Source organism: Ahaetulla prasina, chromosome 7, assembly GCF_028640845.1.
Source record: "Ahaetulla prasina isolate Xishuangbanna chromosome 7, ASM2864084v1, whole genome shotgun sequence".
In the NCBI taxonomy this organism is placed as follows: domain Eukaryota; kingdom Metazoa; phylum Chordata; class Lepidosauria; order Squamata; family Colubridae; genus Ahaetulla; species Ahaetulla prasina.
The window spans coordinates 96718624-96741276 of NC_080545.1; the positions used below are offsets into that span (position 1 = coordinate 96718624).

General features: G+C 44.4%; 1 protein-coding gene across 1 annotated transcript in view; it reads right to left on the minus strand.

The window, feature by feature from the left end:
- Positions 1 to 22653, minus strand: part of LOC131202597 (TRPM8 channel-associated factor homolog) — a 54951-nt gene that overhangs the window by 29650 nt on the left and 2648 nt on the right. The window contains exons 2-8 of the mRNA XM_058191700.1: positions 17503 to 17867; positions 15005 to 16005; positions 9764 to 9858; positions 4735 to 4948; positions 3184 to 3423; positions 1988 to 2325; positions 990 to 1225 (exon numbers count right to left, since the gene is read on the minus strand). Coding sequence (XP_058047683.1) covers positions 990 to 1225; positions 1988 to 2325; positions 3184 to 3423; positions 4735 to 4948; positions 9764 to 9858; positions 15005 to 16005; positions 17503 to 17867 — 2489 coding nt within the window. The remainder of the gene's footprint in view (positions 1 to 989; positions 1226 to 1987; positions 2326 to 3183; positions 3424 to 4734; positions 4949 to 9763; positions 9859 to 15004; positions 16006 to 17502; positions 17868 to 22653) is intronic.

Genomic DNA, 22653 nt, shown 5'->3' on the forward strand with positions numbered 1-22653 from the left:
TATAAGAATGTGAAGAGCTGGTGGCTTGAGGGCATTCCCTCCACCTTCTTCACCTTTTAGTCACTTGAATTTTTCACCTTTCTTTTAAGAGCATACTCCAGAATTGTCATTTGATCGACTAGCTTTGCACAGCCCTGGGCTTTGCTGGTGGTCTCCCATCCATGTTCTTATTACCCTGCTTAGTTTCTGACCCTAAAGAAGTTCATTCAAGGGCCGCCACCCATGGAAGCATTTTGGAACAATTAAAACATTTATAAAATAGGGTTTCCAGGTTTTCTAAAATCACAAAGAAGAAAGCATTCAAAAATTTATTTCAGACCTAGTCAAAACGAAAGCAGAAACTGGGAAAAAAAAGTAAACTAACATGATAGAATCCAGAATCCACTCAAGAAAGGATCAAGTAAATTGGAGGGCACAAGCCACTGAGAAAGATCAAACAGTTATATATTTAATATACTCAATTTTTATTTAGACCAGCAAAGAGCTTAATAATAATCATTACAAATGTGTGGCAACATCAGAAAGAGTTCTTTGTGAAAAATACAGGAAATGCCAGTTTGGGAACTGAACTTAATACAATATTAGAGATTATAATGAAAACATGAGGTTCTCTAAACTTGTAGCCTCATATGGCTAGCAAACAGTTTACAGGTCCAATTTCCCCATATTGGATCAGTGATTAAAATAAGGTTGGATTGTGTGTGTGTATGTGTGTTTGTGTGTTTTCCACGTAGGCTTAAAATCTTCAGTTTTAAAAGTTGCAAGAATCAGGATTCTCCTAAGAAAGAGATTTTTTTTAAAAGAGGTAGCAACCAAAGAGGGGAGTTGAAATTCTCCAAAGGCAGCAGCTGAAGAAGACTTTATGCGACAGCTGAAGACTCTTCCAAGTTCATTGGTTTTACCAGACTCAGTTTTAAGTAACTTATCCCCACCCCCCCAATTCCTGATGGAGATAATCTTGGCTTCTGGTCCTTCAAGAGTGCCGGTACTCTATCATGGGATCCTCTGCCCAGGCGGGGTAGAATAAGGCCAGCTTCTCAGAGACACTGTCCTCAATGGGCCACCCCCAAGTTTTGAAGAAAGGAGCCAGGTTTCTTTTGACTTCCTGAGAGAAGGTTTCTACCCACAGGTTCATCTTGTCCTTTTTCTCATCTGGGATGTTGCTCATGGTTTGGTATTTCGCGAAAATGTGGATGTAGGGGTCCCAACCGAAGGCTTCCTGCAGCTGAAGAAAAATAGGTAATTGTATAGATCCGTGATCTATACCTCAGTGATTACATATTTTTTTGTTATATGACCTTAGGTTGTCTAGATCGGGGTCTCCAACCTTGGCAATTTTAAGATTTGTGGACTTCAACTCCCAGAATTCCTGGAATTCTGGGAGTTGAAATCCACAAGTTTTAAAGCTGCCAAGTTGGAGACCCCTGGTCTAGATCAAAGGCCACCAGTATAAAAACAGAGAAGTCACAAATCCATTTTTTAACTGATTGCAGGAACTGACCTGCACTGATAGGATTTTCTTCCGCTATTTGAAGAAGATTCCCCACTCCCAACCCTACAATCCTACATCGAGGTAGTCTTCAACTTACGACCACAATTGCAGCCCAGATTCTTGCCGCTAAGCAAGACATTTGTTAAGTGAGTTTGGCCCCATTTTACGACTTTGCTTGCCACAGTTCTTAAGTAAATCAGTGAAGCTGTTGAGTTAGTAACATGGTTGTTAAGTGAATCTGGCTTTGCTTCTCAGAAGGTCACAAAAGAGGATCACACAATCCCAGGACACTGCAACCATCATAAATATGAGTCAGTTGCCAAGTGTCCAAATATTCATGAACGGACAATGGGGATACTACAACTGTCATAAGCGTGAAAAACAGAAGTCACTTTTTTGAATGCCATTATAACCTCAAATGGTCACTAAGTGAACTGTTGTAAGTCGAAGACTATCTGTATTATACCAGTGACCTCCCATGAACAGCTTTCTTACCTGCAAATAGGGTTCAAGTGCAGTGAACACTTCAAAGTCGTCCAGATTAGCTCCATTTCTAATGTAGTTCTCAATCCTCTCCTTTCTTGCACCCGGTTGAAGGTCTGGGTGGGCTATTTCTCGGGAGATGCTCAGCACGGTCTCATTGACGTAAACGGCCCAGAGGTTGCAGGTGGCTTCGTCCGTATGGGGAGGGAAATTCCACCCATTTTTCTGCTGGTTATGACCGAGTTCATGAATTGGGCCCCAGGTTCCTTTAGTGTAGAAAGCTTGCACATCTATGAAGGCAGGCACGGCCCACAGATGAATCATGATTGGATAGCCAGTGCGCACCCAATCTAGCGAAAAAGTTGGGAGGGATATAATTAAATGGAGGGTCTAGGACAGAGCTGTGAAACTGCATGCACAAGCCATGCCCACCCCGGCTCTGCAAAGGCAAAAAACATCGCAATACATCACAATACGACACGTGACACCGTCCAGTTTGACACCCCTGGTCTAGGACAACTCATTGCAGCCAACTCACTGTGGCCATCTATCCAGTATCAACTCACCATGGCCAATTCGCCACGGCACAATGTGCCGTGGACAATTCCATGAGGATTGTCTGCTATTGTTTTTTTGACATTATTTCCATTCTTGTCAATGGAAGTAATGTCAAAGAAACATTGGCAGATAACATTTAACACATTGAGTTATCCAGCATGGAATTGTTCTGCAACGACTTGTCCCATGGCTAGTTGGATCCGGCTAGATGGCCGTGATGGATTGGCCATGGCAAAATGGCTTCAGCAAGTTGGTTGTGGCAAATTATCCCATGGAAAGTGGGCCACGGAGAAGTGGTCGCAGCAAATTGACCATGGAGAGATGTCTGTGATGAGATGGCCACAGCAAATTGTTCCACTCTTTTAGGTGGAACTAATTGTTCTAACTAAATAAATTTCTCCTTAGTTCTAAATTGCTTCCCTCCTTGATGAGTTTTCATCCATTGCTTCTTGTCCTGCCTTCAGGTGCTTTGGAGAATAGCTTGACTCCCTACTCTTTGTAGCAACAACTCAGATATTGGAACATTGCTATCATAGCATTAGAACAATAGTTCTATTAAAAGACATTTTGAGCTGTAAATTAGGAACACAGGCCAATAATATTTTATGGTTTTCTTCTACAGAGTGTGATGTGAACTAGTTTATACTTGCCTTCTGATATTTGAACATTTGCCACAACCCTCTCTGGTCTGGGAAAAATAGGAGGGATGGCTGCTAAGTGGGTGATGGCCCTCATCATCTGATCCCAAGTCTGGAGGAGGAAAGCGATCCCATCGTGACTACGTATAGTATCCGATGGCAGTGTGAGGATGATATTTTCGGTTTCCAGTTCTGCCCAGGGAGCAGGATAATGGCGGATAGTATCTTGCCAATCCTGGATGCTGGTTTCACCTAAATAAACATTTAAAACAAAACACCTGGGTACATTATATTCTTAAACCAAAAATAGGTTGGAGAAAGAAAAATGCTTTCATGATCACGATATTTTGAAAGGTGTGGCCAATGATACATTCCAAGAAAAGGCAAAGAGATACAAAAATTTCACCCTTATTTTCCACTGATTTTCTTTAACAAATCTCTGTTGCATCCACAATGGGAAACGTTGTTGACTTTTTGTTGGAATTCATTGTTGAGATGTATTTCTGTGCAACAACTACAGTAGCATTCATCCAGTAGATGGCTGTATTTGCAAGTTTGGGTCTATGGTATATAGTCCCTGACCTTTTGTTCTAAGCAGAGTTTCCCTTTTCCTGTTACAGTGTAAAACACTTGAACAGTAAAGCACATGGTGACTGTACTCTTTGCCCTGTGGTGCTATATATAAACTGAATTTCTAACATTTTTGCCATAGGAAGAGCAATTGTTTAAGATAGTGAGGAATCACCCATTTTTAAAATGGACTTTCCAAGATATCCAGATGAATTGTTTTCACTATTCCCAATATTTCATTGCAGAGCACTGAGACTTACTAAAATACAGACTGCATAAAGAAATGAAATAATAATTAAGCCTCCAAAGGCCTTGAATACAATATTCTGTAAGTCTCCTAGTTTAAATATGAGCCTTTCTTGACTCCACTATAATTTCAGGATGATATTTAAACAGAAGATATACAGTGGTGCAGCTTAAAAAGGTAAAGGTGAAGGTACCCCTCGCACTTACGTGCTAGTCATTGCTGACTCTAGGCGGCGAGCTCGTCTCCGTTTCAAAGCCGAAGAGCCAGCACTGTCTGAAGGCATCTCTGTGGTAATGTGGCCGGCATGACTCAATGCCAAAGGCGCACAGAACACTGTTACCTTCCCACCAAAGGTGGTCCCTATTTTTTCTACTTGCATTTTTACGTGTTTTCAAAACTGCAGAAGCTGGGACTAGTAACAGGTGCTCACCCCATAACATGGCAGCACTAGGGATTCAAACCACCGAACTGCCGACCTTTCGATCGACAAGCTCAGCTGTCTTAGCCCCTGAGCCACCACATCTCTTTAGCAGCTTACTTCTTGTAAATACTTGTTTTGCAACATTTCTCTGAAATACTAACTACTACTATGGATACTAAAGGGTAGCCATTTTTCTGCTGGATTTCTAAATGGAGATGGACTCCTGACAGTTGGCTATCTCTGATGCCTTTTGAAGCCAGATCAGAATCAACCAGCAAAGTAGAAAAGTTTTGAACTTCATCAATTGAGGAAGGAGTTGTGTTACCATGCTTGAAATAAGGAGCCTGGGTGGCCCCTTCGATGGTGATAGAGAAGTAGCCCAATGAAGAGTTCTCTGGTACAATGATGTACAGGAGGCCTCCCCACAAACTGGAGACCTCCATCTTCGCAGTCTTCACCTTAAAACGCCTTGTGACCACTGGAGGACGCCTCCATCTCTTGTCATTGACTAAATTATCAATATGGCACCCAATCTGCACCTATGGAAAACGACCTCCATTGAAATGAACAAGTCATTCTAAAGATAAATGTCTTCATACAGGTAGTTCTTGATTTACAACCATAAGTTTAGTGAATGTTTGAAGTTAGAACGGCACTGAAAAAAGTGACTTATGACTATTTCAGCATCCCTCTGATTCTGTTTAGAAGTGGTAAATAAACCAGGATTTCTCAACCTTGGCAACCAGAGTGTGGGTTTAAACCTCCAGATTCCTCAGGATGACTGGCTGGGGAATTCTGGGAGTTGGAGCCCACACATTTTAAATTCTTTAAGGCTAGGAAACACTGATATAAATGATAAATTATACACAAGATTTATATGTGTAATTTAATACTACTATATTCATACTAAATAATATACTATTACTATACTATAGCAATCCTGATAGTCCTATAGTATATTACACTAATACTGGCTATATTTGATATAAAATATAAATTATATCTAAAATTATAAATATACATATACAGAATATAATTCTAATAAATAATAGTCTTGTATTTCGTGCACACATCAATATTTGAGTAACACAAAGTATATTTCTGAAATGAAAAACAAATAATGCTTTTTAGGATGCTTTTAGGATGCTTTAAGTACTTTTAGGATGGTGGGCACAATTTATTTATTTAAGGTCTGTGGAAGGACAACATACCTGAGCAGGTGAGAAGCACCTGTGTGCCTTCTCAGCCCTCTCCCGTTGTCGGGACAACCCAGCTGCCAATCAAACAGCAGTGACCAATCAAACAGAATCATTTTGAGAAGGAAGTCAAGATGGCTGCCTGGGAACTCTGCAGCCAAAGGACTCATGAAGACAAAGTCAAATAAACAGAGCCAAAGCTCAGGTGTCAAATAAAAAGGCAAATTAAAAGATAGACTGCCGTGGTGAGGGGAGGCAACCAGGAAGGAGGCTGTAACTGAGGAATCTGAGGAGGGGGATCCTTCCCTCAGGATCTGGCATGAAGGAAACATTTTTCAAGCCATTTCTCTCAGATAGAGCTAATACTGATAAGAAGAGGAGAAGAAGCCCATCCAGGACCAAATAAGGAGAAAAGATGAAGCCAAAGATGAGCCAGTGGCCAATCAAACAGAAGTGCTGCGCCTGAGGCTAGAAGGAGGGAAGACAAGATGGCTGCCTGGAGCTCTTCTGTCACAGGCCTCATGAGGACATGACTGAATAAACCAAGCCAAAGCCAGGAATCAAATAAACAGGCAAATTTATGATGAGAAGTGGCAACGGAATTGAGGAAACTGGGGAGGAAAATGCATTTTTCCTTCCCTCGGAGCTGCATGAGGGAAACATTTCTCAAGCCATTTTCCACAGAAGAAGCCAAGATTCAGAAGAGAAAGGTCATGAAGCCAATTCAGAAGCAAATGAGAAAAGATGAAGCCAAAGACAACCCAGGGGCCAATTAAATAGAAGTACCAAACAGGAGGTGGGAAGGAGGAAAGGCAAGATGGCTGCCTGGAGTTTTGCCACCACAGGCCCTGTGAGGACTGAATAAATGAAGCCAATGTCAGAAGTCAAATAAACAGGCAACTTAAGAGATAGGCAGCCTTGATGAGGAGTGGCAATGGAAGAGGAAGCAGCAATTGAGGAAACTGGGGAGAAAAATGCATTTTTCCCCCTCAGAACTGCATGAAGAAAGCATTTTTCAAGCCATTTCCCTCAGAAGGAGCCAGAATTCAGAAGAAAAAAGTCATGAAGCCAATTCAGAAGCAAATAAGGAGAAAAGATGAAGCCAAAGACAACCCAGGGGCCAATTAAATAGAAGTACCAAACAGGAGGTGGGAAGGAGGAAAGGCAAGATGGTTGCCTGGAGCTTTGCCACCACAGGCCCTGTGAGGACTGAATAAACCAAGCCAAAGCTCAGGAGTTAAATCAATTGGCAAACTAAGAGACAAGCAGCCCTGATGAGGAGAGTCAATAGAAAAGGAAACAAGAGCTGAGGAAACTAGGGGAGAAATAAGCATTTTCCTTCCCTTAGAGCTGCATGAGGGAAAGGTTTCCTTCAGGTGGAACTAAAATTGGGAAGAAGCGAAGAGTCCAGAAGCCCTGGAAAGAAAAGGTGGAGAAGTCCTAATGTGAACAAAATTGGAAGCAGAAACTAAAAAATTATCAAAGGCAGATCGAATGGGTGGTCTACAGAGAGTGATAATGGAGGGATTAAGGCAGCAAGAATAGAGAAGTCAGCAATTAACAAACTGAAGACCAAGAAGATAAATATACAGAAACATACTAAAACTGAATATTAAAGAATGTAGAGTAGATAAAGAACCTATAGAAAATAGTTAAAACACACTTTTTTTGGTGACTGAGATTAATTTCTGCTCTACTTGAAAGCATTATATTTATTTTATTTTATAATTAAGTTATATTATAATCTTTTTTTGAAAGCTTTGGAAAATATAAATACCCTCCCCCCCCCTCCACAGTTACTGAGTTGAGTTACAAAAATGCAATCAACTGATCAAGTTTCTGAAACTTTGTGTCTATTGAATCTGAGTCGATCTAGTGATAGGTTGTTCAAAAAAGAACCTGTAACATGGCCAAGACATTAGACAGGAACTATATGAAATAAGTCACCAACAACCAGGAGATTAGTCTCTTTTGCTGCCAGTTATGGAAACATTCAGACACCCAGACAAACAGTTGGCTGTATTTAACTGATAAGAGCCTGAGCCAATGGGAGGAAAGGAATTTCTCATAGGAAAATTTCCCAGAGGACAAAAAAGGCAGAAATTTAAAAAAGAAAAGTTCTTGAATGGGGGGGGAACTGGAAAATGGAGGAGGTGTTGGCCAGCAATTTAAGATGATTTAGGCAACGATGGCTGTTGAAGTTTTCTGGTTGCTACTGTAAAGATCAGGGCTGATAGATGAACCTGAGATGAACTGGAAAATGCTGCATTGCTGAAGATTTGCTAATCGGAGTGCAGTCTGTAATGATCTATGGCATCACCAGGGAACAGGTGCAGGTTCAAGTGTGATCTGAAGGCAACAAAGAAGACCATTTCTATTTCACAGAAGGCCTCTGGGGAAAGCTGATGGACTCAGATGTGTTTCAGGGAGAGCTCGGGGTTATTCCTTCTGGTCTGCTGCAAAGTCCATCTGAAGCCTTGGTCACTGCTTGGAATAAGGTGATGGTGGCCAAGGCATTACATCAAATCATACCCATGCAACCTCTCTCTTCTCATGGATCCTGTCAGTCCCCATGATTCGTGGAAGAATTGAAGGTGATGAAAAGAAAAAAGAGACATAACATAACATAATAACAGAGTTGGAAGGGACCTTGGAGGTCTTCTAGTCCAACCCCCTGCCCAGGCAGGAAACCCTACATCATTTCAGACAAATGGCTATCCAACATTTTCTTAAAAATTTCGAGGGTTGAAGCATTCACAACTTCTGGAGGCAAGTTGTTCCACTTATTGATTGTTCTAGCTGTCAGGAAATTTCTCCTTAGTTCTAAGTTGCTTCTCTCCTTGATTAGTTTCCACCATTGCTTCTTGTCCTGCCTTCAGGTGCTTTGGAGAATAGCTTGACTCCCTCTTCTTTGTGGCAGCCCCTGAGATACTGGAACAATGCTATCATGTCTCCCCTAGTCCTTCTTTTCATTAAACTAGACATACTCAGTTCCTGCAACCATTCTTCATATGTTTTAGTCTCCAGTCCCCTAATCATCTTTGTTGCTCTTCTCTGCACTCTTTCTAGAGTCTCAATATCTTTTTTACATCGTGGCGACCAAAACTGAATGCAGTATTCCAAGTGTGGCCTTACCAAGGCATTATAAAGTGGTATTAACACTTCACGTGATCTTGATTCTATCTCTCTGTTTATGCAGCCCAGAACTGTGTTGGCTTTTTTGGCAGCTGCTGCACACTGCTGACTCGTCTACAGTGAGACATCTACAGTGTTGCTGGCACTCAAGAAAGGATGATCTTGATCAAACACAGGTTAGAGCCACTTCAACTTGTTGTGTATGAGGAAATGAACAAAGTTCTCAAGACCATAAGTTCAGCCACCTGTTCTTTAGATCCATGCCCCTGCGGGCTTATTAAAGAAACTGGGAGATGTCATTGACAGGGTTCTAATAATGACTAACTCTTCCTTAAGTCAGGGGGGTTGTTCCTTTACTTCTTAAAGAGGCCTTGGTTCACTCCCTCACTGGCCTCCAATATACTGGGTAATTTTCATCTAGTATTTAACTTCCCCTTTCTGGGGAAGATGCTTGAAAATGTGGTTGTGCAGCAGCTTCCGAGAACCTTGGCTGAAGCCAATTATCTGAATCTCTCTCAACCAGGATTCAGACCTGGGTATGGGACATGCTAAAACCCAAATGAACTTCATGGCAACTAAGTCTAGTTACTAGTGGCAGAAGCATACAATCTTTTCTCCTGCTACCATCTTTGTTTTGCCCTGTCATGTTGATAGGTTGGAGATGTGGATCTAAAGCTGGAGAATAAACTGTCTTATTGCTGCAGGAATCTCAATGTATGAATATATTTATCTCTTGCAATCTGAAACTATGATTATGAAATTGAAAGTTCTGCATAAACATTTTGATGGAGTACAAATATGAACACAATCTTTATAAACTGATAAGAGACTTACAATCTTTAAAAGCTGATAAAAAACATTAAAACAATAAATAGTAACGTTCAATTAGCTTAAAACTGACAAAGATGGAGAGGAAGGGAGCAAAATTGGGAGGGGGAGGCTGGGTCTTATCTTAGTGTATATAGGGCCTGAAGAATCTTATCTATATATCATGACTGATGTGTAATTTAAAACTAATATTACCTGCAATTTTGCATTGAGAGTGGAGGCTGGGAATAATAAAGTGACCGTTGATGCTGGGGGAGCAAACATGCCAGTGCTTCTCCAAGCTTCATTTTCTAAAAGCAAAGTATAAAATCTTTCAGAGGTTCATGTTTCTATACATAAGATTACTGAAAAGTCTGCATTCTTGAAAATTGATGCTAGTAACTATGTCAAGGATACACTAAACACTCTTTGTGTTATCAAAATGAAAGGATGGCTTCTCTGAAATCAACTCTAACTGCAAAATAGCATAACTAATTTGGTCATTTGGATCTTCTTGTAGACTTAGCTTACATTTTATCCTTCAATCAAACAGCTTTTCTCAGTTAATTTATTTATTTATTTATTTATTGTTTATATTTATATACCGCCCTATCTCCCAAAGGACTCAGGGCGGTTTACAGGCATTTAAAAAACAAAAAATACAATAAATACAATTCTAAAAACAATTAAAAAACTTATTCAAAAGCCTTAATTAAAAATATAAAAATTAAAACCCAAGATAAAACCCACAAACTAAAATCTAACTCAGTCCTGCGCAGTTAAATAGATATGTTTTAAGCTCGCGGCGGAAGGTCCGAAGGTCCGGAAGCTGACGAAGTCCTGGGGGCAGTTCATTCCAGAGGGTGGGAGCCCCCACAGAGAAGGCCCTTCCCCTGGGCGTCGCCAGACGACATTGCCTCGCTGACGGCACCCTGAGGAGTCCCTCTCTGTGAGAGCGCACGGGTCGGTGAGAGGTATTCGGTAGCAGCAGGCGGTCCCGTAGATAACCCGGCCCTATGCCATGGAGCGCTTTAAAGGTGGTCACCAAAACCTTGAAGCGCACCCGGAAGGCCACAGGCAGCCAGTGCAGTCTGCGCAGGATGGGTGTTATACGGGAGCCACGAGGGGCTCCATCTATCACCCGCGCAGCCGCATTCTGGACTAACTGCAGCCTCCGGATGCCCTTCAAGGGGAGCCCCATGTAGAGAGCATTGCAGTAATCCAGGCGAGACGTCACGAGTGCGTGGGTGACCGTGCATAGGGCATCCCGGTCCAGAAAGGGGCGCAACTGGCGTACCAGGCGAACCTGGTAGAACGCTCTCCTGGAGACGGCCGTCAAATGATCTTCTAGAGACAGCCGTTCATCCAGGAGGACGCCTAAGTTGCGAACCCTCTCCATCGGGGCCACTGACTCGCCACCGATGGTCAGCCGCGGATTTAGCTGACTGTACCGGGATGCCGGCATCCACAGCCACTCTGTCTTGGCGGGATTGAGCTTGAGCCTGTTTCTCCCCATCCAGACCCGTACGGCCTCCAGACACCGGGACAGCACTTCGATAGCTTCGTTGGGGTGGTCCGGTGTAGAAAAGTACAGCTGGGTGTCATCCGCATACAGCTGGTACTTCACACCGAAACCACTGATGATCTCACCCAGCGGCTTCATGTAGATGTTAAACAGTAGAGGCGAGAGGATCGACCCCTGCGGCACCCCACAAGTGAGGCGCCTCGGGGCCGACCTCTGCCCCCCTGTCAACACCGACTGCGACCGGTCGGAGAGATAGGAGGAGAACCACCGATAAACGGTGCCTCCCACTCCCAATCCCTCCAACCGGCGCAGCAGGATACCATGGTCGATGGTATCGAAAGCCGCTGAGAGGTCTAATAGGACCAGGGCAGAGGAACAACCCCTATCCCTGGCCCTCCAGAGATCATCCACCAACGCGACCAAAGCCGTCTCCGTGCTGTAACCGGGCCGGAAACCGGACTGGAACGGGTCTAGATAGACAGTTTCATCCAGGTGTAAGGGAAACTGATATGCCACCATACTCTCTACAACCTTCGCCGCGAAGCGAAGGTTGGAGACCGGACGATAATTACCTAAAACAGCCGGGTCCAGGAAAGGCTTCTTAAGGAGGGGCCTCACCACCGCCTCTTTCAAGGCGGCCGGGAAGACGCCCTCCATCAAAGAAGCGATCGTAATCGCCTGGAGCCAGCCTCGTGTCACCTCCCGAGTGGCCAGCACCAGCCAGGAGGGGCACGGGTCCAGTAAACACGTGGTGGCATCCAGCCTACCCAACAACCTGTCCATGTCCTCGGGAGCCACAGGGTCAAACTCATCCCAAACAATATCGCCAAGACCACCCTCGAGCATCTCACCCGCGTCATCGCAATCTTGGTCCAGACCATCCCGAAGCTGAACGATTTTATCGTATAGATAACCGTTAAACTCCTCAGCACGTCCCTGCAACGGGTCATCCCGCTCCCCCTGATGTAGGAGGGAGCGAGTCACCCGAAACAGGGCGGCTGGGCGGTTATCTGCCGATGCAATGAGGGAGGAGGCGTAGCTACGCCTCGCTTCCCTCAATGCCACTAGGTAAGCCCTAGTATAGGACTTCACTAGTGTCCGATCAGCTTCCGAACAGCTAGACCTCCAGGAACTCTCTAGGCGTCTTCTCCGGCGCTTAATCCCTCTCAGCTCCTCGGAGAACCAAGGAGCCGGTTGGGACCTGCGCCGGGTCAGAGGCCGCAAAGGCACGACACGGTCTAAGGCCCCCGCCGCGGCCCGTTCCCAGGCCGCAACAAGTTCCTCAACCGAGCCGTGAGCCAGACCCTCAGGAAATGGCCCAAGCTCCGTCCGGAACCCATCCGGGTCCATCAGGCGCCTGGGACGGAACCAACGTATCGGCTCCGTCTCCCTGCGGTGGTGAATGGCGGTCAGAAAGTCCAGGCGAAGAAGAGAGTGATCTGACCATGACAAAGGTTCAGTGACTATTTCCTTTAAGTCCAGATCTCTCAACCACTGACCAGAGAGAAAAATCAGGTCCAGAGTGCCACCCCCAATGTGAGTAGGGCCATCAACTACTTGGGTCAGGTCCAAGGCCGTCATGGAAGCCATGAACTCCCGAGCTGCCGTCGATGACGAGCCGGAAGATGGCAAGTTAAAGTCCCCCATGACTAAAAGTCTGGGGGTCTCAACTGCCACCCCAGCAAGCACCTCCAGGAGCTCGGGCAGGGCAGCTGTCACGCAGCAAGGAGCCAGGTACGCGACCAGCAAGCCCATCTGACATCTATGACCCCATCTCACAAAGAGGGATTCACACCCGGCAATCTGAGGTACAGTGGTCTCCCTCGGCTCCAGACTCTCTAATCACAACCGCCACCCCACCACCCCTACCCTGGCCCCTCGGCTGATGGAATGCCCGGAAACCCGGCGGGCACATTTGAACAAGGGGCACGCCCCCTTCTGTGCCCAACCAGGTCTCTGTAACGCCCATAAGGTCCGCGGCACCCCCCTGGATAAGATCGTAAATCAGGGGGGCCTTATTGACCACGGACCGTGCGTTGCACAACATCAGCCGAAGACCAGGGCTCTGAGGGTCCTGACCATCCGGGGAACGGGAGAAGTTTGAGGGCTCGGACGCGATCGCCTGCAAACATCGAGCACGCGTCCCCATAACACGATATGAGCCCCCACTTCCGCCATATCTGCCCCTCCCCCTTACCGTGGAAATAGCACCACCCTCAACCGATGGAACACAAACACCCCCCGTGACCCTCGGACCTATTAACTTACCGCCACGAGCATGCGCAGGAACTGGGTCCCCACCCGACGGGGTTCCCCCCACACCCCCCCCTTCCCCCCCCCCCCCTCAGAATGCCCTATCTAAAAACCCCCAAAGGCTCTTCCTCTTCGCATGCCACCTCTGTGGGTCCCAAAACCCGTCATAGAGGCCGGCCCTCGGTAACGAAGCGGGCCATTCCTGCGAGGCGGGGGCACCTCGCAGGCGCAAGAGTTCTTGTGCAGCGTAACGCATAGAAAAGTACGAATCGGTGAAGGATGATAAGATGGCAAAATCCCAGGTGGTAGGACATTGGGAGATGGTAAAGCCTCCAAGGGATGTCCAGATGTCAAGTAGGACAAATAAAAGCCGGAACTGGATAATAAGGATGATACAGCCAAATAGGTAGCACAAAGGCCTCCATGATTAAACCTATGGATAAAGTCCCTACAAAAGGTCTTAACAAGGCAGAAACTACCATCCATAGTCACAGTCTGTGGTCCAGTCCAAAATCCCATAAGATGAAAATAGATGGCATCACAATCCCCCACCATCGGTGTCCGTTGTCGGTTTCTCCACCAGGCCCATCATATCACCCCCAACTCCTCCGAGAATGGGCTGCGGACTACTGAGGCCCAAACCTGCCCACGGCCACTACTGACTCCAGAAAGCCACAGGTCCCAACGTGGTAGGGGTCAGCAGGGGCCAGCTCGGATAGATGATACCAGGGGGAGAGGGCGAATGAAGGCCGGGAAAACCTTCACCCCTTCAATGATCGAAAAGTCAAGGGCGGACAGCCATAGGCTAGGGAACAATCCTTCGCCCCTTCGATGGTCAGAAGTCCGATGTTCGCAAAAAAGTCCGATGGGGGGGAAGAAAGGCAGACCAACAATAGGGGACCAGATGGAAACATGATGTAAAGTGCCAAAAGGGGGAACAAACCGTAGCCACATCTCAGGCCTCGCCTCAGGCCTCGTCTCCCACTGCGGCCTCACCACGCCCACCTCCGATGGAACCGTGGATCCGAGGGCGCCGCTGAAGAAGAAGACGCCTCGCGGCCCGCCAGGGCCTCGCCCAGCCTCGCCCGGCGCAACAAAACGCCGGTAGGGCGGACGGGCTGGAAACGGGCTGGGAAGGGCTAGCGACAGCGCCGCAGCTGGAGTCGGGCCGGAAATCGAGGCCGGAGTCTGCCGGAGCCTGCAGGGAACAGCCGGAGCCCGAAGGGAACAGCAGGCCTCCCTCGCGCCCCAGCAGCAGGCCTCCCTCACGCCCCAAAGATGGCCGCCATCGCCCGGTCCGCCGCTCCTCCCTCGGCCGTTCTCGACCGCCGCACATCCGAGAGGATCAAAGAACCTCTCCTGCGGCGGCCAGAGAGATGACATAGCCCACCGAGGGACAGGAGCAGCCGGGCGAGTCATCCCAGGCCCACCACTTTCGGGAAACCATCCCGCGCCGATTCTAGCTCTCCCAGTAAGCCGCCATACTTGCGCATGCGCAAGAGCCTTCTCTTTACATGCTTGTCCTCCTCATGAATAGTCTAGCGTTGGAAGTTTTGAAACAGTACTGAATATTGCTTGATAAAATAAAATAAAATTGCTTGATAGAATGTCCTGCACACATAGGTCATTACTCTGAAATAATAACCATTAAATTGAAAATTAAGAACAAAATTTCCTACCTGTATTGCTTCCATTTACTTGAACGTTTTGAGGAGGTACTATAGGATAAGAGTTTGGATCATTTGGCATCAGGCTGGGTACTAAGGCTTGAAACTCTGGTACAGCATTATAGAGCACAGAAGCTAATTGAAGTAAGATGGCTATGTCTGTATTGGCTTGGATTGTGCTATGTACACCGACCTCAGGAATCCCTTTAATTTGAGCCAACTCTAGAACTTCTTCATGAACTGAAGAGAAAGGATGGGAGTTCATAGCTGGGATCTCAAGGAATATCGCAATGTCTCGCACCAACTTCTGGAGCCACAAGGAATATGGTAGTTTTAGACCCTGCTCCTTTCGGATATGTTTCTTGAACAGCCACAATGCTTTCCGGAAATGATAAGTGGAAGCTATTTCGCGGACCTCTCCGACAGGATAGTTGGTTTCATATAGTTCAATAAATTTTCCAACAATCGCAATTCCAAACTTATTCAGGATCTTATTTCCTGGATATTCTGCAATAGCACTGGAGTCAGGTTTCACAGAATCCCAATACCAAGCTTGACCCCCAATTAGGAGTCCTCCTCCTTCAGAGACAAATTCATGGATGCTTTCTATGTCTTTGGCGTCATAGACCATACAACAGTATATACCTAGGCCTTCCTTAAAGTTGGTTAGCTCACAGGGAATCAGTGCTTCGTTTAACATGGAGTAAAGTCCCTGTAAACTTTCTCCAATCCCCATCTTTCTTTCCGTTTCAGCAGAGAGCCAATTGATGGCATTGAGGAAGAAACGTATCATTGATGGCATTTCGAGGAAGCCTTCACGACCGGCAACTATAATGCGGCCTCGACCGTAGTATGCAGCTGCCAGGAAACAGTGGTATTTATCACTTATGCCAACTGGAAATGCCAAGGTTCCGTGGACAAGCAAGGGAGATGGTAACAGTAGACCCTTTACATTGAGTCTCTTCACTCTATTCAGAAGAATCCGTAAGTCCCTTTCTATGTTTAATCCATGCCTTAAAAAAAAACCACAGTAATTAATTTATAATATTTTCCATGAGTAAGATAGTCCTCATAAGATGGACGAGGATCTCAATATTGATTGGACCCTTGGCTTGACAAAATCGGACTGTCGTATCAATATCAATATCAGCACTTGGAGAGAGAGGGGGAGGAGGTTGTTTTTTTATAAGTCATGAGCCTAAGAACTTTTTTTTCTCTAAATTAAAGGCAAGGCTTGCTGACAGAATTTCCTTGGAATAATTAGATGGAAGACTCAGATTTTCCATAAAACAAAAATAATCTGCCTTCTTAATGAGCTATCTGCTGTTGTACTTTAAATTCTTTAACACGATCTCATTTGTAAAGTACCTTTGCCATTTCTGACAGGGAAGAAGTATACATTTTGTTTTAAATTTGAATAGGTTTTGTTCAGGTACAATTTAAAGAATCTATACAGATGATTCAGAATAACTGCATCATGTGGGTTTCTGTCAAATGATTAAGGAAAACAATAAGGCTGGATGTATTTTCCCCAGTCCAATCAATTAAACTAGGTGCAGGAACCTAGTTTATGCCGTCGTTGTATGTGATACTAACAAAGTCTTTCCAATTTGAAGGATAAAGACCACTATCCTATTTTGTTATTAATATAGTTTATAGATGACAGGCTAAAAATTTTAAGTAGATTTAGTACCGGTAGTTTAATAGTTTTAAATTTTTTTGGCCTGTTTCACAAGGAGTGGGAAACCAATACTGATGTATTATACTAATCAGCATTCCAGTAGGGAGGATGTTACGTGTATATGTGTTAATCTTTATTTTCTTTTTTAAATACACTTTTTCTTTTGAATGTCCCTTTTGTTGTTGTTTTTCTTTTTTAGATATTTTGACATTTTGCACTTTAACCTTCTTTGAATATACTAAAAGATTTAAAAATGAAAAATAACAATAAAGACCTTGCTTCTAAACCACAAATTGAAAATAGAAGAATTAAAATGTCATCTTTAATCCTCTTACTAATAATTATTTAATTATATAGGCAACACTTTGTTCCTGCACTCCCGGGGTGGAGCTGGAGGAGCAAGGCCATTAATTACTTTAGTTACATATCCTCTTTCATTCTGCAAGCAGTCCCCAGACTACCAGAGCCCCGATTTACCTGCATCAAAGATCTTTTATTTTTATTTAATTTATAATTAAATGTATATGCCACCTATCTTGACTAGTGGTGACCGCAAGAAGACTGCAGAAAAAGCACTAGAATAATAACCGCCGTTCAGCAATCACAAAAGTGGAGCTTTTGCATATAGAAATTAACAACCACCATATTTGAAAAGCACACGGCATACAATCTAACGTTCTCAAAATAATTTTTGAAATGAGACCATTGTTAAATCTGAGGCGACCCATTTTGCATGGCCTTAAATTACTGGGACAAGGGTCACCAAAAATCCACAATTGTAGATAGGATTAATAACCATTAAAAAAAAAAGAAGTGGAGTAATACTTACTCGGTGATCAGGGGAATCCTGGGAATTTTTTCAGACACAGGTAAAATAGCATTTTCTCCCATATTGTCAGTGAAATACACTCCAGCCACACTGGTTACCAGGTTTCCAGGAAAATGAATCAGGACTGCATCCTTCCCATGTTCAGACGACCAGTGCCAAGCTTGGCCACCAATGAGCAGTCCACCACCTCTTTTCACAAATAGCACAAGGTCATCAGCCTGCGCACTATCATAGGCATCTCTGCAGAATACTTCAGGAGAGTCCCCAAGTGTTGCATCTGGATGAACTTTAATACCATTACTGAGGAGCAATTTGGAGAGGGCATCCAGGCTTCTGTGGACTCCTACCAGTGCCATTGGAGAAGACTTGAGCCAGTCGAGAGCATTTTTAATGAACGGCAAGAACTGCTGAAGCTGTATCATGGCTTCATGCGCAGTGACCACCATGCGGCCTTTCCCATATTCGGATGCAGCAATCAGAACCTGCCCATTCGAACCTACAAGCAGTGGGAAGGCTCTGTCTCCTGTGAGCAAAAGTTCACACGGACTGAAAGCTCCCATGACATCAATGAACTTAATACCTTGCAACAGAGATTTGTAATCATGTTGGGTGTTGATGGAGCTATTTGTTGGTCTGAAAGAGAGAAAGAGAATGAGTTGTCTCCTCCATATTTACTTTTTCCTGTACTGTAGAAATCTTTTGTGGTACTAATTTGAACAAGTTCCATTACTGAGGGAATGTGACATTGAAAATGCCCTACCTTTTATTTCTGCTGGAGCATATTTAGAAAAAACAGGTAACTAAGTACACACTGTAACTAAGTATTTTTTTTTTATAAAAAAGTTTTATTTTTACATTCATATCCAACAACTCATCCAATGTACAGTCATATACAATTAGTCAGGCTTGCCCAGTCACCACCCCCTCCTTTTAACTCTCTTCCCTCTTCTACCTTATTCTACTTTCCAGACCTTCCTCCCCTTCTCTTATCTACATCCTCTCCTCCCTCCACCCTATACCTTCCTTCTCCCTCTTCTACCCCTCTTCCTTCCTCTTCTCCCCCTCTTCTCCTCTTTCCTACCTCCTACTCTCTCCTCTTTTCTCCCTCCCCACCATTCTAAAATGGTAGCTGGGCAGACCCGACCCTACATTGATTATATTTATACATCTTCAATAATCCCTGTACATTAACCATCATTCCATCCTCTACCCTCAAACACCCCCCCAGTTCCCCTCCCCCTTAACCCCCCCCCCTGACTTCCCAGAACAAAATGCAGGGTATCAAAACTAACAATCATAATCCAAAATAAATCTTAAATTATAATCTCTAGTCACTCCACACATAATCACACTTTCAATTCCCCTCTCCTTCAAAAATATATCTAATACAAAATATTTCCTAAATTTACTCATATGCTATTCAATATTTTTTAATCTGATACTTATTTTGAATATAATCAATCCACATTTTCCATTCTAAAATATATTTTTCTTGTGTATAGTCTTTAAAATAAGCAGAAATTTTTGCCATTTCTGCCAGATTTGATACTTTGAGTGTCCATTCTTCAATTGTAGGTAATTCTTCTTTCTTCCAATATTGAGCAATCAAAAGTCTTGCGGCTGTTATTAAGTTCAAAATCAATTTAGTCTCTATAGCTGTACAATCCATAATTATTCCACAGTAACTAAGTATTGATGATAGTAACAGCACTTATATACCGCTTCACAGTACTTTGCAGCTTTCTCTAAGTGGTTTACAGAGTCAGCCTTTTGCCCCCAGCAGGATGAAAAGCTGAGTCAACCTTGAGCTGCTAAGGATTGAACCCTTGGCAGTCAGCAGAATTAGCCTGCAATATTGCATTCTAATGTTTACCCAGGTTGGGTAATGAAACTTCTGCAAGAAAACCACCAACCTCAGAGCACCAAGGATCCTTAATTTCAACCTTAGCTACAAATTTATTTAAATCTCTTTTATTGGCACTGCAACTATTCTGAAACTATTTATTCACACAAGAAGGTTTGATTTCTCTACCTATCTGACTAGAGAGTTCAAATGTTACCTGTATTTGAATTCGGCAGAGGAAATGGAGGAAAATAAGAAGAAATGTTGGGAATCTGTACTGAAAGTACTTCAGTGGCAGTTGATCCTTTGTCTTAACTGGAGGATGTTCCCCTTACAATCACACTTTGATTCCAGCCCCATTGTGAGATTCTTTGGCACAGCAAAAGTATATCTGAATCGGAGGACCTAACTAAGCTGATAGATCATTAGGCTAAAATAATTTTAATATGCATGGCCATTTCCTTGCTCTTATTTTGCTTTGGGAACTTTACTGAAAGATGTGAGAATCTTGGGACAGCAATCATAGTAAACGAACTATTTGCAGATAGGATTATTAAAGGCAGATAAAGAGGTATTATACTTACTGGGTGATGCTAGGATCATTCCATACTTTTTCAGGAACAGAGAAGATTCCATTTTGTCCCTTCTTGGCAGTGAAATACACTCCAGCCTTACCGGTGACCAAGTTTCCAGGAAATTGAGCCAGGACTCCTTCCTTCCCATGTTGATGTGACCAGAGCCAAGCTTGGCCACCGATAAGCAGACCTCCACCTCTCTGTACAAACTGCACAAGGTCATCAGCCTGCGCACTATCGTAGGCATCTCTGCAGAATACTCCAAGAGAGTCCCCAAGTGTTGCATCTGGTTGAACTTTAATATCATTACTGAGGAGCAATTTGGAGAGGGCATCCAGGCTTCTGTGGACTCCTATGAGTGCTGTTGGAGAAGACTTGAGCCAGTCCAGAGCATTTTTAATGAACGGCAAGAACTGCGGAAGCTGTATCATGGCTTCATGCGCAGTGACCACCATCCGGCCTTTCCCATATTGGGCTGCAGCAATGAGAACCTGCCTATTCAAATCCACCAGCAGTGGGAAGGCTCGGTCTCCTGTGAGCAAAAGTTCACAAGGAAAAAAATTTCCTGTGACATCGATGGACTGAATGCCTCGCAATAGAGAATTGTAATCATGTTGGATGTTGATGGAGCTATTTGTTGATCTGAAAGAGAGAAAGAAAGGGAAATATCTCCACATTTAATTTTTCATATACGTGTAGCCATTGACCTACAACAGTTATTATTTATTTATTTATTTATTTATTTATTCACATTTTTATACCGCCCTTCTCCGAAGACTCAGGGCGATGTACAGCAAATAAAACGACAATAATCCAAAAACAATTTTAAATACCGTAACAAGATTAAAAATCTAATTTAACCACTGTATACTTAAAAATATTAGATAAAAATTACAAAAAATAAAAACCTGTTAAGAAACCCACTAAAACCCCCAAATATTAAAATCAATCAATCAGGCCAGCCCCGCTTGGTGAAAAAAGAAAGTCTTGAGCTCGCGTTTAAATATCTGAAGATCAGGGAGAAGACGGAGTCCCATCGGCAGCTTGTTCCACAAAGCCGGGGCCCCCACAGAGAATGCTCTTCCCCTGGGGGTCGCCAGCCGACATTGGTTGGCCGGATGGATGGAGTCACTGAAGCAGTAGGCATGAGTTTAAATGGACTCCAGAGGATGGTAGAGGACAGGAAGGCCTGGAGAAATGTTGTCCATGGGGTCGCAATGGGTCGGACACGACTTTGCAACTAACAACAACAACAACCCTAAGGAGGCCCTCCCTGTGAGAGCGCACTGGACGCACAGTTCATTCAGTGACCATTCAAAGTTACAAGAGCACTGAAAAAAGTGACTTATGGCAGTTTTTCACGTTTTATGACTGCTGTGGCATCCTCATGGTCACATGACCAAAATTCAGATACTTGGCAAGGGATTCATATTTATGACAGTTCAATGTCTAGCGGGTCATAGGACCCCCTTTTGCAATCTGGTGACAAGCAAATCCAGCTGCCTCTTGCAAAAAGCACCTTTGGGACAACCATGACCTGGAGGACTGAAGAATCCCCATAGACAAGAGACTCCTGTGCTCAGTGAACTGACAAAGCACCCTTTCCCACCCAGGAGGAGAATCAATCCTTAGATCCATTTTCACCACTTAAAGATATTGGCTGGTCTCACTCACCACACAAGATATCCTAAGGAAATCATCTAGATTTAAGGAAAGATCACTTGCCCCCAGAAAGGCAGTAAAAAAAAATCAGAGTGCCAAGGTTGCATCCTGCCTCTTGGAAGTACAACCCAAAAGGACAGTGTAAGGAACCACTAAAGCAGTGTAAAAAGTTTAAAACAACCCTTCCCCTTTAAGAAAGTCAAGCCCCTAATAAAAGTACCAGCAAAGGAAAAAACAAAACTCCAGAGAAGCCGCTCAAGCTAAAGAAAGTCTGGATGTGCTGCCAAGAACAATTAATGGCTGTTACAATGTAACAAGGCTTAACCTCAGAGGCAGTTTTGGAAAACACTTAAGCAGGGCACTAAAGATAAGCAGGATTAGGCTAGTAACAACAGACACAGGCACACCAGAATGCCTCCTTCCTGCCTTCCTGACAGGATTAACCCTATAAGGTGAAAAAAACAAAAAGCTGTTGGAAGGAGATTTCTTCGAACATCCGATTTGCCAAACTGCTCAGAAAGTTAGCTACCAGTACTTGTAAACCGGTGTGAACCAGATGAATCTCACTACTGGCTACTATATAGTGACTAGACATCCTGCTTTTGGTGGGACAGTCCCGCTTTTTAATAATTTGTCCCGCGTCCTGCGGCAATTCCAAAAAGTCCCAATTTTTTTTTGTTTCACTCCCATTCTGAAAATGGGAGGCGGCAACGCAAGAGGAGGAGGCGGAGGAGGGGGAGTGGCAGAGAAGGGGGCACGAGAGGAAGGAGAGACGCCGCTTGACTTCACCCAAGAGGAAGAGAAGAGCCGAGAGGAGAGCCGAGGAGAGCTGAGCCTGCCTGAGGAGAGGAGAGCCGAGCCTGCCTGGAAGAGCGGAGAAGCAGCAGCCGCTCCTCCTCCTTCAGGCAGGTGGCAAGACTCAGCGCGCATGCGCAGCCCCCCCCCCGGCCGGTCAATGGTGTCCCGCTTTGCCATCGCTGAAATCTGGTCACTTTAGGCTACTATGATATAGAAGCCAAGTCTGAAGAAACTCTTATTACTAAGGTTGTGTGACAATGAAGATACCGTATC